General features: G+C 42.4%; 1 protein-coding gene across 1 annotated transcript; it reads right to left on the bottom strand.

The window, feature by feature from the left end:
• Window positions 1-6,206: 6,206 nt before the first annotated feature.
• Window positions 6,207-18,055, bottom strand: PLA2G1B (phospholipase A2 group IB). The gene is made up of 4 exons (XM_075192467.1): window positions 17,972-18,055; window positions 15,286-15,445; window positions 7,207-7,334; window positions 6,207-6,400 (listed from the first exon to the last, which is right to left on the bottom strand). Exons 1-4 carry the CDS (start codon window positions 18,003-18,005, stop codon window positions 6,282-6,284), a joined length of 441 nt encoding a protein of 146 aa, XP_075048568.1. The 5' UTR covers window positions 18,006-18,055; the 3' UTR covers window positions 6,207-6,281.
• Window positions 18,056-19,759: the final 1,704 nt, after the last annotated feature.

The raw sequence follows: 19,759 nt of genomic DNA on the forward strand, positions 1-19,759 counted from the left end.
CCAGTTGGCAGATATATGGCGGAGAGGAAAGAATGAGAGAGTGGACTTCATCACCCATTGTAGGGTCGGAAGGAGCACCAGAGTAGTACTAGTAGACTAGTGTTTGGGCTTGTTCAGTGTCTAACCATTACCTACAGCCACCCCAGGAATAGGGAAATTGATTTTGATGTGAGACATCTGTAGGTTGATGCCCCATGCTATTCATACAAGGCAGCAGCTGACATTGCACAAACCAGGAGAAAGGAGGTAGGAGACTGTTCAGTGGTCAGGGTGAGCAGCACATATGCATTAAGATGAAAACTGTTGGGTTAATAAGCAGGCTGGGATGGTATAATCTGTCAATAAACAGACAGCAGGCACATAGAAGTTTAGGATCAAGCCCGTTTAAGGCCTTTTCTCCCCCTAAACGGGTAGTCAGATGAGCTTCGGTAAAGAATCACAGAAGTAGCAAAGATATCTGATATGTGTTTTGAAATCCACTGGCTGCTGACCTCGGGGGGCACAAATCTGACATTCCGCTCAACGTTCCAGCTGCAAAGCATAATAGACAACAAGTACCACAGGAACAGGCAAATAAATTAACATTTGTAGGTGCGTTTGAAGATAGAGGAATATGTGATTAAATAAATAAATAAATAAATAAATAAATAAGAGAGTCAGTAAATAAATGGCTAATTTCTTATCATTTACATGGAGCCCAATCTCCATTCTTGGACCTAACTACTCACAAAGCCTTAGATAGTACAACTACTTCATATGTAAGATGAACCTGTGTCTATCTATGTCTCAGTATTTGGAACAAATATGAGTGCTTTGCAAAAAAAAAAACAGATTAAACTTGTACCAACTATGGAAGATTTGTCACTTTATAACAACTGATCCATAAAGAAGCATAAAATACAGTAGTACATGCTAGTTTATAATAATGTTGGTACATGTGGTTGGGTGCCTTATATTGCTTTTTTTTTAAAAAAAACAAACATACTGGTAATCCTTTGGATTATATCCCACTTCTTGGATAACAAGGTTTATCACAATCAATTGGAAAATGAGCAAAGTGTGAGCATTGTTGATCAGGGAGTTGTGTCAGGGCCCGATTAAGCCAATGTAGGCCCCTGGGCTAAGGGTACTGTGAGGCCCCCAGTAATTTGTAATCCAATTCATCTCCCCACCCTCAGTCATGATCTCTCCCCCCAGCCCCAGTGTATCACCTCCGCTTCCCCCAATACATAGATAAACAGCACTTATCTAGTCCTCTTTGCTGCAACCTTCAGGCTCCGGGCAGCACTTATTTCTTTTTGCCCTGCTGTCAGTGTGGGCGCAATGCACAGCGTCTCGTGAGACTATGTCATAGTCTCACGAGACCTCTTCACTAAGCAGCACGCTGCGAATCGTGTCCACACTGACAGCAGGGCAGCTAACAGCATCAGATTTGCTGCTAGCTGCGCCTGCTTAACTTGAATTAATGGGACCCAATTGCTGGCATTAAGTAAAAATCTTTGTTAGGGCCCCCTGGCTGGTCAAGGCCCCTGGGGTATAGCCCAGAAAGACCAATACGTTAATCTGGCTCTGATCAAAGTACTTCTCTCAATCCCTCAACTTTTGTAGTGGTTATGTCTCCCTGCTGATGAGGTTGATCACAGTTTAGAGTACACATTCGGGCTCATACTTCCTATGATGCAAACTGATATTATTAGAGTACCTTGCTATTGGTTAATGTCGGAATACATACTCCAACTATGTCTGAAGAATTACTGAGTGAGCAACAGGCTTAACAGAAATGCAATTAATTGACTTTTTCTTTGGCGCATACTCCTTCTTCAATATGCATTTAACTTCTGAGGGAGGGTAAATGGATGCAGTAGGAAAGGTCAGATAGTAAAATGCTTGGGGTGAAGACTACACAATTCAAATAGAACACTGTCTTATCGTCATACACCTATTTCTGATACTCGCAGTGTAAATACATTGTTCCAATGCAGGATCTGTATTTTCTCTCACTCTTTTCTTATACTTTACATTAGCTCCACAAAGATTTGTTGCAATTTTCACACTTAATATATTCACTAAAAAGTAGAGAAGATAATCCCAGAAGGTGGTCACAGTATTTATAACTATATTTACACTTTGCACAGCCTCTCCTCTAGTGAGAATATGTGTTCTCAATTCCTTCATAAACAGCTTACATAAATGCCTTTTATGCAGTCCCAGCAATACAAATATGTCTAAGTGTTTAATCATACTTGCCAAATCTCCCGGAATGTCCGGGAGACTCCCGAAATTCATGTCAGTCTCACGGACTCCTGGGAGAGCTGGCAAAGCTCCTGCATACTGCTACTGCTGTCCCAAAATGACGTGATTTGCGGTGAATTGCTTCATTTAGGCCCCGCCCCCGGCGACAAAACTACATTTCTGTTGCGTGAGTGGTGCCAAAATTACGTGTTTGGCTGTGCCCCGCCTCCTCCCGCCACGCCCCTTTCGCGGAATAAACTTGCCCAAAGTAGGCAAGCATGTGTTTAATGTAGCGTTTCACTTTCAGCTCTTTGGACTTTATTGGTGGTCGCTTTATTAAAGATTTCTCAGACTTTCACAATGAAGGTGCCGTCAAAACACTGTTTTTGCAGTTTAAATGAAGAATGATTAATTTTTCCATAACAATCTCAAAGTTCATGCAAAACCGGGTGATATATTTCTATAAATTATTGATGATTCTTCAATTGCAGGGATGTAACAATTGGTTTTATGCTTAACTGTGTCTGTTTAACCTATCATTTTACAAGTCCGACAATGGTGTCATTATATAGGCATAGTCTCTGAGATGTATACACTACTTCACAGACCCCTCCACTTATAGCAAAAGTCTGCACTTTCCCCTTACTCACATCTATTACTGAACTCAGGACCATCTGACCCCTCTTTCATTAACTTCATCATCTGTCTACTCCAGATCTCCCATGTGCTCTCGGGTAGGATTTACCTGCACCTCTTTTTTCACATTTTCTGCCCTTCTCCTTTTCTCTATTTCTTGACTTTTTGACCATTTATACACCTCTGTATCCTGTCTCCGTTCTGTCACTACCTGTCAGTGCTCCGACCAATCATTTTTGGGGTTTTTCACCAACTGTCTCTCCCTGCCCCACCTCATTCTGTAACCTGAGTCCAAGATGGCTGCCAGCATCTCTGTTGTATCAAAACTGATAACTAAGTTGATGAATTTGTAGTTGAAATAGTAATGTACTGTACTTTATAATTATTTGGTTTCTATGGTATATATTGCATGTATGACACTCGGGGGATCCTAAGTTGCCTAGCAGTTGATTTATCATTAACTATTACATAAATGCCCTTATCTTACCTAAGAAATAAAGACATGGGAGGCTTGTTTGGCAAAGAAAGGTCACAAAATGTATTGAAAATTAAAGTGGTATAAAGTGGAATATAAAAAGCACAACTTATCAGCTACCAGCAATTCCTACACCAAATTGTGGCTACCAAAAAACGTATTCTGACATGTCTAGGCATCGAAGCCTCATTCTCCCTCTCGAGAAGGCGGTTCCTCATGAATGTGTCATTATTGCTGCTGATTGGCTTTGCCACCTAGACCCTTCTGAATGAAAAATCCTGATTAATTAACAATGCAACCTGACAATCAAGAATATGGGACTGTTTGTGCAGGGAAATTTTCAAAGGCAATATGAGGAAACCAGCCTATGCATATTCTTATAAAACCTCCCCAGATCAGCCTGTGCCCTGAAACCTTTACTGATTGCTTGACATCTGCAACTAACAAACTCTGCATTATTAACTTTTGCAGGGCACACTTTTATTTTATTTAATACAATCTGGGCGCTTATATGCCCTTGCAGTGGCATATCCAGGAGGGGGGAGGCGGGCAATCGAGGCAATGGCCATACCGCCTGTGGCAGTACACTATGCAGGTCCGTGACGACTGAATCACGGACCTACATAGAGCAGTCAGAGCACCCGGACAGCATACTCTGCCTGCCTGTATCTGTCAACACGGATCTGCACATCGGGAGCCACAGGCAGCCCACTACTGATAGAAGTAAATAAGAGGACGGGAACTAAATCTCTCCCTAAAAAACATCCTATGCCCTTGAGCAAATTACCTGCTCTCTGTTATCCTTTCCATATTCTGAAACCCCACTTGGATCTCAACCCATTTCTGGGTTAGATCTGTCAGTAGTCGCAACCTGTTTATTCTGTACTATGTTTATTTTGTAAACAGGCTATTTGACCCAATCACTAAATTACCTGTTTTCAGTTCAGGCAATCACAAGGCCAGATTATACAGATGTATATGCTGGATCAGAGGTGTATGTGCTGGAGCAGTGTAGTTTGTACTGTGCAAACTATGTGTATGCACTCTGCAGAATTGGACTGACAGACGAGGGGGGGCAAGCACACATACCTCGGAATACCGTCTGAGAGCATGGAGGCGGATCCCTGCTGACCGACGGTCTGACTGTCACCCGATGGTTATGACTGATGACGACACAGATCTGAAGGTAATCGTGTACAGTGTGTACACATGAATCAACATGCTGAATGGGATTTTTTCCCTGTTGTTTATTTTTCAGATATTGTGTACCTAGCCTTAGAGTCCTGCTCAGATCAGAGGATGGTAGTAGGTTAATTGGCTGCTATCAAAAATTGACCCTTGTCTCGCTCTCTCTCTCTCTCTCTCTCCCTCTCTCTCTCTCTGTCTGTCTGTCTGTCTGTGTGTTAGGGAATTTAGACTGTAAGCTCCAATGGGGGCAGGGACTGATGTGAATGAGTTCTCTGTACAGCGCTGTGGAATCAGTGGCGCTATATAAATAAATGGTGATGATGATGATGGTCTTAATTCACCACCAATCTTGATAAAGATAAGAGGGTTGCTAAGATTTGTATGTTAGTCCAAGTCCAGCCTTCAGTTGATTCAACATGCATTGCATTGATATTCTTTCTCATCACCATCATCATCATCATTTATTTATATAGCGCCAGCAAATTCCGTAGCGCTTTACACTTGGGAACAAACATTAATAAAACAATACTGGGTAATACATACAGATAGAGAGGTAAGAAAACCCTGCTCGCAAGATTACAATCTTACCATATCAATATGCTTTTGGTGAACATGGCATCAGAATATAGCGCAATAGCAAATTCAAAGTACATTATAGTTGTTGCAGTCTGTTGTCAAAATGAAGTGAAAGATATGGAAAACGACTTACTCAGACATATAATATGGGAGGTAAGGAGTGCTGTTTAGTTCCTGCAGAGGACAACAACATAGTTGTGGCTGGCATTGAATAGCAATACCCATTTGATCACTAACTCCAATGTACTGATTGGTGAATGTGGCCTTGTATATATGTCAGTTTATCTCAAGTACCCCCTAATATGTATAAATGTATTCCCAGTACTCACGAATGTGTATAAATGTATCAATCAATTGCTTAAATCTTTACAATTTTACAAATATCTATTCATATTTGTTTTGTATACATTTTATTCCTAGTTAATGCAGTTTAAAGGACAACTCTAAAATTGCAGCTGAAAATGGGTGTGAGCAGGAGGACCAATTAGAAGCTTCATGGTTTGTGCCTGCAGCTTCCTATTGGAGAATGTGTAAAAATCCCCTTAGGTTTTCTGGATCACATCTGACATAATTAGGACCACCTGTGGATCTGTTACAATGTGTCAGTCAGTAATGAATACACCAGTGCTCCAGCAAGGAGATATGGAAACCTTTCACTGTTGGGGAGCCCTGAGGACTGGGTTTGGGAAACCCTGCCTTAGGCTGTGCATGCTGCATTGGCTTTTGTTGGTGCTGTACTACAGCAAGCTAGAGCCCCAGGAAAACTATTTCCCCCAGATGCATCTTTAACATTTACCCAGAAGTGCTCCTTTAAACTGTTATATTGAATTTAATTTCACAGGCTTAATACCCCTTGAACCTGTCTGAGGTACCTCTTGGGGTACACTTGCTATAGGTTGAGACTGGTTTACACTACAGATAAAATTCAGCAGCCCAAAAAAGGGACCCAGCTAGTAATGTAAATGACATAATGAGAAAGTAGAGTCCATGATAGATTCACACTACTATTCATTGTTGTCACCAATACACATATACTGCAACTTCAGAACTGCTGTGTGTAAAGATGTGTACACAGAAATAATAAAACAGGGCCATACACTTATATATTTACTATTATCTTTAATACTTGATTTAAATTCAGATGATGTTATTCAGAATATCGGAAGGTGATAAACTAACAGTTTTTGCTTTTGTCAAGGTCTTTGTAGGCTGCGTTGTAGGGTGCTTTCGCGAAGCAATTGGCAGCAGTTCGATCACAATTACAGATAAACTGAGCACAGGCATCACTATAAGCTGTCGAGAGACAAACAGACAATCAGGATAAAGCAGTTATTTTATGATGTGTAAATTTACATTGTATTGAATAAATGAAGATGTGATTTTCATAAATCTTTGAGTAGGAATGTGAATGTAGCTGCATTTTTTCAACCACATGGATAAAAGTTTGATAAGGCATTAAGTAAACCAAAAGCACATACGGCATGGGTACACATGACTATATATGCCAGATCTGTCCAGGAAAATGTTAACAGTTAACGGTTCGAGAACATCTTAATAAAATCACTGTTTAATACAGTACTGCAGCACACCAATAACTATGCAATGCAAACAATTTACACAAAGGGTCAATAGCCCCCAAACAATCAGTAATTGAGTTCATATCTATAATATAAATGTCTAGTGGCGTGTGTTAGTCTGTCTGTGTGTGTGTGGAAAAAAAACAACAAGCTGCAGCACCACCTGCTGGGCGGAGTTATACACTGACCTACTAAATTCTGAGTGTGTGGAAAAAAAATTTCAGAAAGGGCTGAAATTTGGTATACTAAGATGTTTTTAATTTGTTAATTTAATTTGTTAATTGTTAAAAGTGTTTATAAAGATTTAAAAAATATATATATATTTCTTGAAGGAGAAGTGACAGTGGGGAGTGGTTGGTGGTTGCCGGGGGTGACAATGGGGAGTGGTTGGTGGTTGAGGCCTGGGCTATGGCCCAAATGCATGACAAGAACCTTTTTAACACCTTAAGTAGCTTTATTTGACTAGAATGCATGAGTATCATGCACGGGTTAACTTGTAATTTCATATATGTGAATACTTACATGTACAGGTGATGCTTGTTCCAGAGCAGGAGTATTGGTAACTTCTGGTATATGGGTTATCTACAATCCCCCCACAGCTAGAGTGTGTATTGGCTTGTGAGTAGCAGTTATCATGGACCTGGCAGCATCTGTATAGACAATAAAGGAAGTTGCATATCAGCATCTCAGTGTGTAGAGTTGATTCTGAAGCAGTGAATCAGTGCAGAGTATGGATTGTCTAGAGATGTTGCGTAAAGGATAATTATTATTAACATACCATTTTTTAACTGAAAGAGAACTGCCTTTTATCATTTTACACAGAAAAATAATACATTGTTCTTTTTCTGGTAAGTCTGTTCATTTTGTTTAGTCTGCTTTGATCATATGCAAATATTACAGTCATTGCTGCTGTCACAGTATTTTTAATAACTAGTATCAGTAAATTCTGGACATATGCCTTAAAGGGACAATGAGCTGAAACATCACAATGAACATTTTGATTTGCCTCTTTTTGTTGCAAAAAACAAGTCCAAGAAATGATTTGTTTGCAAGATAGATTGTTAAATCAAATATACGAGAGGGAGGATTATTGTTGCCCAGAAATGAGCAATGAGAGGCATGAAGGAGGGATCAAAGTGGGAGCAGTGAGAGACATGAGCGAGGGATCAATGTGTGGGCAATGAGAGACATGAGAGAGTGATCAATGTGGGGGCAGTAAGAGGCAAGAGAGAGGGATCGGTGTGGGGCAATAAGAGACAAGAGAGAGGGGTAAAAGTGGGAGCAATGAGAGGCATGAGAGAGTGATCAATGTGGGAGCAGTGAATGGCATAAGAGAGGGATCAATGTGTGGGCAATGAGAGACATGAGAGAATGATGAATGTCGGGGCAGTAAGAGGCATGAGCGAGGGAACAATGTGGGGGCAGTGAGAGGCATGATAGAAAGATCAATGTGGAGGCAGTGAGAGACATGAGAGAGGGATCAATGTGGGGGCAGTGAGAGACATGAGAGAATGATCAATGTCAATGTGATGGCTGCTTAGTTAGTGTGCATAGCTCTAAGTGTGTATAGATACAAGTGTGAAACAAAAAATGTAAACAGCATAATTCGGAGTTATACCGGAGTTGAACAGGAGGAAACAGGAGAAGAACATTTTGCCTATTAACTCAGCTTCACAAGGACAACAGTCAGTATTCACCTGAAATTCCATATTCTACCTCTGATGTTTTCAACTCTCTCTGGCTACAAGCTACATGCAACATGAGGACTGTTTTGGACTCTGATCTCATTTTCCTCTCATCTCATGAAAGTTTGTTATATTTGTCAGTTTGTTTTCAATGCAAAATCCACTCTGTTTAATCAGACTGCTGTACTACTTGCTCAACCACTCCCTACCCATGCTACAGTTATTTCAGTCCCCTATCTCACCACTGTACTTCAATTCTATTTAAGTTTTGTCTCCCTTTACAAGTAGGAAGAAATATATACTGTCTTTCAACCAATCTCCTCTCTCATGAGTCTGCAAAATCTCAGCTACTCAATTACCTGCTCTTTATTACTCTCCATTCAACACTTCCACCCACTCCCCCACATGGATCCCCACATCATTACTTTATACTATCCAGACATCCAGGGATACACTACATTTGCTGCAGCCTAGCTCTACACTACTTATCTGATTACACTGGACATTGCAATTAGGCAATTCCTTTAATTCCTCATTTATGCTATTTGACTACTAGTCCCAATGCTTGCCAAAATATTTTTCTTTCTCTCTTTTCATGGCATTATCTTTAGGACTATATCATCCCTCACCCATCCTGCAACACACACTTCTGTCCACATTGCCCCTTCATTACTTCACTCACCTCTAGTTAACACTCATGAACTCTTTTGCTATTTAAATTCAATAACTTTAACAGCCTCACCCTGCCACCAGAAACTAAAAGGACACACATCTTACAATCATCTTTCCTACCTTTCTTCCTCCCTGCTTCTATTAGCTGGTGATATATCACCCAATCCAGGTCCCCCTCACTTCTCCCACACACATATATATCTGAACACTACAGAAATCTGGCAAACCTCAAACACATCACCTGTCTCCCCTCTCTTCCAAAGTCCTTTAGATGGGCCCTTTGGTATGCACACTCTGTTTGTAACAAACTTACCTCCGTACATGATCTCTTCCTCTCATACAACCTCAACCTCCTAGCAATAACAGAAACATGGCTCACGCATTGACACTGCCTCACCTGCAGCCCTTTCACCTGGTGATCTCCATCTCATCCACACCCCCAGACCAGGAGGCAGACAAGGAGGGGGGGTTGGACTACTTCTCTCCTCACAGTGCACATTCACAGTTCTACCAAGTATCCCTTCACTCACATTCACATCTTTTGAAGTACATGCTGTTAGGATTTTTAACCCATTCTCTATGCGTGTTGCTGTCATCTATCGCCCCCTGGTCCACACCAACAATTTCTTGAACACTTCTCTGCATGGCTCCCTCACTTCTTATCTACTGATATCCCCACCATCATCATGGGTGATTTCAACATTCCTATTTCTAATCCACGTTCCAATGCTGCTTCCAAACTACTCTCTCTAACCTCCTCACTTGACCTCTCCCAGTGGATTGAATCTGCTACTCATCAGGATGCCCACTGTCTTGATCTTGTTTTCTCTAGACTATGCTCAGTTTCTAATTTCCTTAACACTCCTTTCCCCCTCTCGGATCATCACCTTATTAGCTACGCGCTCACCCCCAGTTCTTTACCCTCCCTGGTGTCAAACTCTTCCAAGCCTCCTCGTACCCGCAGGAATATCAACGCTATTGATTTTCAACAGTTTTCCACCTCTCTCCAACACCTTCTCTCCCCAATTTCTACATTCTCCTGCCCTGATCGGGCAGTACCCCATTTTCATGAAACCCTAGCAACTGCTCTGGATCAAGTGGCTACAGCGACACTACATACTTCGCGTAGAATTCGTTGCCAACCATGGCAGACTACAGTAACACGAACTCTACAAAAACTTTCTCGTAAAGCAGAACGTCACTGGCGTAAATCTTGTGCCTCTAATGATTTCATCACATATACTGATATCTACCACTCCTACAGAAATGCTCTGGACACTGCTAAACAAGCATACTACCAATCTCTCATCTATGCTCAGGCTTCTAACCCCAAACGCCTCTTTAACACATTTAACTCTCTTCTGAATCCTCCCGCCCAAAATCCTCCAACTAACATCAGTGCACAGGATCTTGCTTCCTATTTCAAGGACAAAATAGATAAGATCAGGCTTGAAATGGTATCTCCCTTGACAAGCAATCTGCTCAATTCCTTTGTAGCACCCTCTGACACTCTCTCTTCATTTGATCCCACAAATGAAGAGTAAGTTTCTACTTTCTTCTCATCTTCCTACTCTACCTCCTGTCCTCTTGATCCCATTCCCTCACAAATGGGTATGTCCCTGTCTCCTGTGCTCATTCCCCCTCTAACTAAAATATGTAATCTATCTCTTTCTACTGGTATTTTTCCATCTATATTCAAGCATGCAGTGATTACTCCCATTTTAAAAAAACAGAATTCTGACCCTAACTCTCCCATAAATTACCGCCCCATCTCCCAGCTCCCATGCCCCTCCAAGCTTCTCGAGAGAATTGCCTACACACGCCTCACACACTTTCTTACAGCAAACAACCTATTGGATCCTCTTTAGTCAGGCTTTCGCTCTCAACAATCCACAGAGACGGCACTGACCAAAGTTGTCAATGATTTGATCACAGCAAAAAATAATAACCAATACTCTCTTCTAATTCTCCTGGATCTCTCTGCTGCATTTGACACTGTTGACCACTCTCTCCTCATACAAACGCTGCAATCCCTAGGTCTTGAAGGCACTGTCCTATCCTGGTTCTCATCCTACCTATCTAATCGCTCTTTCAGTGTTAATTTCTCTGGATCCACCTCTGCTCCGCTTCCTTTATCAGTTGGAGTTTCACAAGGCTCAGTCCTAGGTCCTCTGCTATTCTCTATCTACACCACTTCTCTTGGAAAACTAATAAGCTCCTTTGGATTTCAGTATCATCTCTATGCGGATGATACACAAATTTATCTATCCTCAACTGATCTTTCACCATCTGTGTTGTCTCGCGTTACTGACTGTCTTTCTGCCATTTCATCTTGGATGTCTTCTCGCCAACTCAAACTCAATCTTTCAAAAACTGAATTAATAATATTCCCACCCAAGAACAGAAGCTTCCTGCCTGACATTTCTATTTCTGTAGATAACATGACCATAAATCCCACCCCGCAAGCTCTTTGCCTAGGTGTAATCCTTGATTCACAACTGTCGTTTATTCCCCACATCAACTCTATATCTAAATCATGTTACATACACCTAAAGACCATTTCCAGAATACGCACATATCTGACACAAGACACCGCAAAAACATTAATTCATGCACCCGTCATCTCCCGCATCGACTATTGCAATTCCCTCCTTATTGGTCTTCCCAAAGGCAGACTTGAATCCCTACAATCTATTTTGCATGCAGCGGCTAGACTGATTTTCCTTACAAACCATTATTCCTCTGCTGAGCCACTCTGTCAGTCTCTACATTGGCTGCCTGTATTTTAACGAATCCAATATAAAATTCTTCTACTAACATACAAGGCCATCAACAAAATTGCACCGACATACATTTCCTCACTTGTCTCGAAATATCTCCCTACTCGACACCTCCGTTCTGCACAAGATCTACGTCTCTCCTCCACTCTCATCACATCCTCCCATTCTCGGTTACAGGATTTTTTCCGGGCTGCACCTACTTTGTGGAATTCCCTCCCTCGCACAGTAGGACTTTCCTCTAGTCTTCAAACCTTCAAGCGTTCACTGAAAACCCACCTCTTCAGACAAGGTTTTGATATTCCTCAACCATCATCTTAATTTCACTAGATTACCCTATTGCCATCCTCTACACTGCTAACGCAAGACAACAAACTCTGACCAACATTGCAACACACACAGCCCACTCAGTACTTTTACCTTTGCAGTCTGGCTGGTCCATTGTGCAATATGATGTAGCACATGCCCTTGTGTTTCTAACTCCCATTGTCCTATAGATTGTAAGCTTTCGAGCAGGGTTCTCTTACCTCTCTGTCTGTATGTATTACCCAGTATTGTCTTATTAATGTTTGTTCCCAATTGTAAAGCGCTACGGAATTTGCTGGCGCTATATAAATAAATGTTGATGATGATGATGATGATGATGATGATGAATGTGGAGGCAGTGAGAGACCTGAGAGATGGATCAATGTGGGGGCAGTGAGAGACCTGAGAGAGGGATCAATGTGGGGGCAGTGAGAGACATGAGAGAGTGATCAATGTGGGAGCAGTGAATGGCATGAGCGAGGGATCAATGTGGGGGCAATAAGAGACATGAGAGAGGGATCAAAGTGGGAGCAGTGAGAGACATGAGAGAGGGATTAATGTGTGGGCAATGAGAGACATGAGAGAATGATCAATGTGGGAGCAGTGAGAGGCATGAGAGAGGGATCAATGTGGGAGCAATGAGAGGCATGAGTGAGGGATCAATGTGGGGGCAGTGAGAGACATGAGTGAGGGATCAATGTGTGGGCAGTGAGAGACATGAGTGAGGGATCAATGTGGGGGCAGTGAGAGACATGAGTGAGGGATCAATGTGGGGGCAGTGAGAGACATGAGTGAGGGATCAATGTGGGGGCAGTGAGAGGCATGAGAGAGAGATCAATGTGGAGGCAGTGAGAGACATGAGTGAGGAATCAATGTGGGGGCAGTGAGAGGTATGAGAGAGGGATCAATGTGGGAGCAGTGAGAGGCATGAGAGAGGGATCAATGTGGGGGCAGTGAGAGGCATCAATGTGGGGGCAGTGAGAGGCATGAGAGAGGGATCAATGAGGGGGCAGTGAGAGGCATGAGAGAGGGATTAATGTGTGGGCAATGAGAGACATGAGAGAATGATCAATGTGGGAGCAGGGAGAGGCATGAGAGAGGGATCAATGTGGGAGCAGTGAGAGGCATGAGAGAGGGATCAATGTGGGGGCAGTGATAGACATGAGAGAGTGATAAATGTGGGAGCAGTGAATGGCATGAGCGAGGGATCAATGTGGGGGCAATGAGAGACATGAGAGAATGATCAATGTGGGAGCAGTGAGAGGCATGAGAGAGGGATCAATGTGGGAGCAATGAGAGACATGAGTGAGGGATCAATGTGGGGGCAGTGAGAGACATGAGTGAGGGATCAATGTGTGGGCAGTGAGAGACATGAGTGAGGGATCAATGTGGGGGCAGTGAGAGACCTGAGAGAGGGATCAATGTGGGGGCAGTGAGAGACATGAGAGAGTGATCAATGTGGGAGCAGTGAATGGCATGAGCGAGGGATTAATGTGTGGGCAATGAGAGACATGAGAGAATGATCAATGTGGGAGCAGTGAGAGGCATGAGAGAGGGATCAATGTGGGAGCAATGAGAGGCATGAGTGAGGGATCAATGTGGGGGCAGTGAGAGACATGAGTGAGGGATCAATGTGTGGGCAGTGAGAGACATGAGAGAGGGATCAATGTGGGAGCAGTGAGAGGCATGAGAGAGGGATCAATGTGGGGGCAGTGAGAGGCATGAGAGAGGGATCAATGAGGGGTCAATGAGAGGCATGAGCGAGGGATCAATGTGGGGGCAATAAGAGACATGAGAGAGGGATCAAAGTGGGAGCAGTGAGAGACATGAGAGAGGGATTAATGTGTGGGCAATGAGAGACATGAGAGAATGATCAATGTGGGAGCAGGGAGAGGCATGAGAGAGGGATCAATGTGGGAGCAGTGAGAGGCATGAGAGAGGGATCAATGTGGGGGCAGTGATAGACATGAGAGAGTGATAAATGTGGGAGCAGTGAATGGCATGAGCGAGGGATCAATGTGGGGGCAATGAGAGACATGAGAGAATGATCAATGTGGGAGCAGTGAGAGGCATCAATGTGGTGGCAGTAGGAGGCATGAGCGAGGGATCAATGTGGGGGCAGTGAGAGGCATGAGCGAGGGATCAATGTGGGGGCAGTGAGAGGCATGAGCGAGGGATCAATGTGGGAGCAGTGAGAGGCATCAATGTGGTGGCAGTAAGAGGCATGAGCGAGGGATCAATGTGGAGGCAGTGAGAGGCATGAGCAAGGAATCAATATGGGAGCAGTGAGAGACATGAGAGAGGGATCAATGTGTGGGCAGTGAGAGGCATGAGAGAGGTGTCAATGTGTGGGCAGTGAGAGACATGTGTGAGGGATCAATGTGGCGGCAGTGAGAGGCATGAGTGAGGGATCAATGTGGGGGCAGTGAGAGGCATGAGCAAGGGATCAATGTGGGGGCAGTGAGAGACATGAGCGATGGATCAATGTGGGGGCAGTAAGAGGCATGAGGAAGGGATCAATGTGGGAGCAGAGAGAGGCATGAGGAAGGGATCAGTGTGGGAGCAGTGAGAGACATCAGCGAGGTATCAATGTGGGGGCAGTGAGAGACATCAGCAAGGTATCATTGTGGTGGCAGAGAGAGCCATGAGCGAGGGATCAATGTGGTTATTTGTGGCAATAAGAGGGACAAATAGACTGGCAATGAACATGAGAGTGGATGGTTAAATGTTATATTTTCTTCAGAAGCACATATATGTGGAATTTCCCCCTTCTAGAAACCCTGTATAGAAATCCTTATTCCTTACATTTCATTGAATATTTATAAAAAAAAATAGTCCTACCTATAAATGTTTCCCTTTAATTAATATGTCAACTGTGTAATGTTATTGCTGGTTTCTTTGGAAATTAATGTGTATTATTTTTGGTGTAAATATGTAAATTGTTAAATAGTTTATAAATAGCAGTTATTTATACATAGCTAAAAAATAATATCTGTGATGGCTGGGAAATCCATTGCTTATCAACAGTCTTGAGTTTCTATGCACAGAAATCTGCATCAAATAGCCTTAGAATCAATGTTAGATTACAAGAAAGAAAAATCCATGATATACAGGTAAGTAATATGTGAGATCTAATCACTTGAATCCTAATCTGTGCTCACCTGTCCAGAGTATCCTTGGGAGTCCCACCTCCTCCTAACCCGCAGTAACATCCATAATTATTATATTCTTTCAGGGGTGCACTGTTAGGAATGGCACATTTGATCAAACTATGGAACTGCCAGAGTGCCCGATTGTAAGGCGAGGCATAGGTGCAGGATACTAGGCAAAAATGAAAATACATTACTGAATCCAAGAAAGTCATGAAATGGCTTGTGTCTGTTGTTTCATATACCATTTAATATAATTTAGTATCAATATCATTTACAATGCCAGACACACTGTAGTTTTGGATCTGGTGTTATTGAAACTTGCTCAGTACAGTGCTAAATCCAAGGGCCTACAATCTACATAATTATTTTGTGCCTGATCACTTACTGAAAGTTTCCCTATTTGTTGAACTATAGAACACTTTTTATATGCCACTTTCATTAGAAGAAATAGCTAGTCCAGTGTCGGACTGGGGCGTGAAGGGCCCACCGGGGACTGCAACGCTAGGGGCCCACGAGAAGGGGTGTGGCAAGCCATAAAAAAGCCGAGACCAGACAGCCTGTGAAGGACAGCTAGTACCATTGTGTAGTATATAAAGAATGCAGTGTGTATATAAAGAATACACAGTCTTCATCCACTAGACTCAGAACATTTGATAGACTGTCCTACCTGTTCTTGTCACTTTCACCACCTGTGGCTGCTGGTTTCTTTAGTTGCAGCTTGTCTGGATCCTGGAATGTTGGGGGCCCTATTTGGGAAAAAAATGGGTACATTTAGAAAATTCCAACCAGCCCCAGGGTTAAATCAATAAGACCCACAATTAATACTTAGGCCTTCCTCCAGCCCCAACATTAAAGTAATAGTATTTCCATTTAATAAATAAACCTATTTCCCTTCCTCCAGACAGCCCCAGCAATAAATTAATAGCATTTACATATAATAAATATATCTATTTCCCACAACCAATATAATATTAAATTGCTCCACCATCACTCCACAAACAAAATAGCACCCATTAGTTAGCCACCACCTACCACACACACATTACATTGCCACAAGCCCGCTGTGCCATCACACACACATTACTGTGCCCCTTCATCACCATGCTGTACCTCCTTATGTTCAAACTGCGCCCTTCATGCTGCTTTTGCTCCCCACTTTTCCTGCCTCACTTTTATCACACTGTGCCATGCTGCTTTGGCCCCCCTTCACACTCTGCCATTCTGCTTTGGCCCCCTTCACACACTGCCATGCTGCTTTGGACCCCCTTCACTCTCTGCCATGCTGCTTTGGCCCCCCTTCACTCTCTGCCATGCTGCTTTGGCCCCCCTTCACTCTCTGCCATGCTGCTTTGGCCCCCCTTCACTGTCTGCCATGCTGCTTTGGCCCCCCTTCACTTTCTGCCATGCTGCCTTTGCCCCTTTGCACTCTCTGTCATGCTGCCTTTGCCCCTTCTCACTCTCTGCCATGCTGCCTTTGCCCCTTCTCACTCTGTGACATGCTGCCTTTACTTCCCCTTGTTTCCGTTCTTGCACTTACCTTTTCTATCGACTTCTTTCTTCTCTTCTTCTGTCTTCTGTCTTCTCTCTTCTTGCTGACTCCTCTCTGCGCCGCTCCTCATTGAACATCGGGCGTGATGACGTCACACCCGACATTCAGTGCAAACGGAGCAGAGAGGAGTCTGGGAGCACCGCGGTCACGTGAGTATTTTTTAAAGTTACCTGCTCCCCCCACCAATGAAGAGGGTAGCGATCAGGGTCGGGGCCTATCGGAGGATAGCCTAGCCCCCCGGTGGCCCAGTCCGACCCTGAGCTAGTCCATAACCCCAACTATTTTAATATACACAAAACAAACCTCATACTCCAAGAACTTTGCAATAAATAGCAGTTGTATTTCCATTTATGTTTCATCATAGTCATACAGTACTTATACTGAATTTTAATATGGAAAGTCTGGACCATCTTTTATAGCTCTGGACTAAATCCACAAATGCCCAATTATAAACCACCACATGAGTATTCTCCAAAGGTATTATTAGGAAACATCACACGATTCAGATTTTGTTTGCTGCAAATCTATTCTGGTCAAAATACATTTGGTATAGTTCCATTTTTATTTTGCTCATGTGAAGTTATTTTGATGTCCATAGATATCATTGGTGGCGGCAGCATAGAGGTAGAAACTTCTCTTTTACAATTAAATACAGTTAAAATGTGCAGTCTTGTACCTTGACAAATCCTTAATATGCTGCAGGGAGGCAAATTTCTACAAATTTCTAAATTTCCCAGCTCATCTCCAAACCACTGTACAAAAATAAAGCTGTCCCGTATTTGTCTGCTACATGCAAACGCATTGAAAATTTTACTTACATGCAAAAAAAAATACATTTGCACTCCTTGTATCACAACATGGATTGCCCAGGTGCAAATTTGCACCCTTTAGTGTGTGAATTTCTTTTTAAGTTCTCTGCTGCTCCCAGGCTGGAAAATGTCTTCTGAATACAATCATGGGTATTTATTTTTATCACTATTACTATAGTATACAAGTCTCTGAATATAATTTACAGCTGTTGAAACGTTTTTAACATATATAAAACTATAGTAATCCAACCTCTATTACCAACATACCAGATAGATACCTGCTCCAAAGAGATGATAGTAATGAGTTTATTGCTCCGTACAATACTGAGAAACCTACCTGCCAGGAGAACAGCAAACAAACGGAGCATCATGGTGGCGGACTCAGATGCATGTTTAACCTTGTCCCTTTAAATAGTGAAATAATGACCTTCACAATTCAGAGACGTCAAGCTCTGAGAACTAAATGCTGCCAAGTGCACATTTTCTCACTTCAGATGTTACAGATAGAAGAACTAGGACCTTGAACTTGTTTTCTACCTTTACAAGAAGCCCTATATTTTTATAGAAAGGAGAAGATAAGTTTCCCCTTGCACACAATCAGTCCGTTACATATTGACTCTTTTATGTCACTATATGGCACACTATATGGAGCGTGAGTTCCCCTATAGAAAGAGGCTACAGCTGCACTTTACACAATACACACTATTTGCCCCAATCTTGGCAAACCCTTTTATAAGGATGTTAGGAGCAAAAGTACAAATATGATAATACTACTTTTTTCTGGCAATATTATTTATAAAAGATATATAGATAACAATCATACTTATCATCTGGAAGGGAGCAGAAAAAGGTTTAGAGGAAAATATTTGTAACTATTTTAACGTTAAATTTATTCATAAATTCCATAAAAAAACATTGATTTTCTTGATCTAATTATAGAAGGGAAACCAGATTCACAGAATATAACTAACTACATAAAAACATTACTATCAATAGTTATTCAGGTTCTAAGATTGTCCATTCGTGTAAATGAAAATATAACAACCCATTACCCCAATTCTGCAGAATGAAGAGAAATCACAGTGAGAAACAAAAGTGTGAATAGCAGCTATCAATATTATATATATATATATATATATATATATATATATATATATATATATATATATATATAATTATCACACTCAGTGGCCACTTTATTAGGTACACCTTTCTAATTCTGAGTAGGACCCCCTTTGCCCCCAGAACAGCCTCAATTATTAATGGCATGGAGACATTCCTTAGAGATTCCGGTCCACGTTGACATGATAGTATCTCACAGTTGCTGCAGATTTGTCCACTGCACATTCATTCTCCTGTTCCACCACATCCCAAAAGTGCTTTATTTAAGTGAGATCTGATTACTGTGGAGACCATTGGAGTACACTGAATTAGGGCCGAACTGGGACTAAAAATCAGCCCTGGTATTGGGACTAAAAATCAGCCCTGGTATTCAAAGCACAAAGGCCCACCTGTTGTGGGCTCCATTCACTATATTGTTGCACACTTATGCTGGCGCAGTGTGCTTTGCTGGTGCAGTACAACATGATGTAGTATGAGTGTGTGTGTGTGTGTGGGGGAGAATTATTTATTAATGACCCTCAACATTGCATTGTTAGTACCCCAATTACATCAATAAATACCATGACAATACATTATTAGTGCCCAAATTACAGCAATAAATAACCCCACACACACACTCATACTACATCAATCACCCCCACATTACAGCAACCGGCATCACCCCCCACATTACAGCATCCAGCATGACCCCCCCAAATTACAGCATCCGCTATCACCCCTCCACATTGCAGCAACCGGCATCACCCCCCACATTACAGCAACCAGCATCACCCCCCACATTACAGCATCCGGCATCACCCCCCACATTACAGCAAACAGTATCACCCCCCACATTACAGCATCCGGTATCACCCCCCACATTACAGCAAACAGCATCACCCCCCACATTACAGCAAACAGCATTACCCCCCACATTACAGCAACGGCATCACTCCCCACATTACAGCATCCGGCATCACCCCCCACATTACAGCAACCAGCATCAACCCCACATTACAGCAAT

The sequence above is a fragment of the Mixophyes fleayi genome, chromosome 1, assembly GCF_038048845.1.
Source record: "Mixophyes fleayi isolate aMixFle1 chromosome 1, aMixFle1.hap1, whole genome shotgun sequence".
Taxonomy (NCBI): Eukaryota; Metazoa; Chordata; class Amphibia; order Anura; family Limnodynastidae; genus Mixophyes; species Mixophyes fleayi.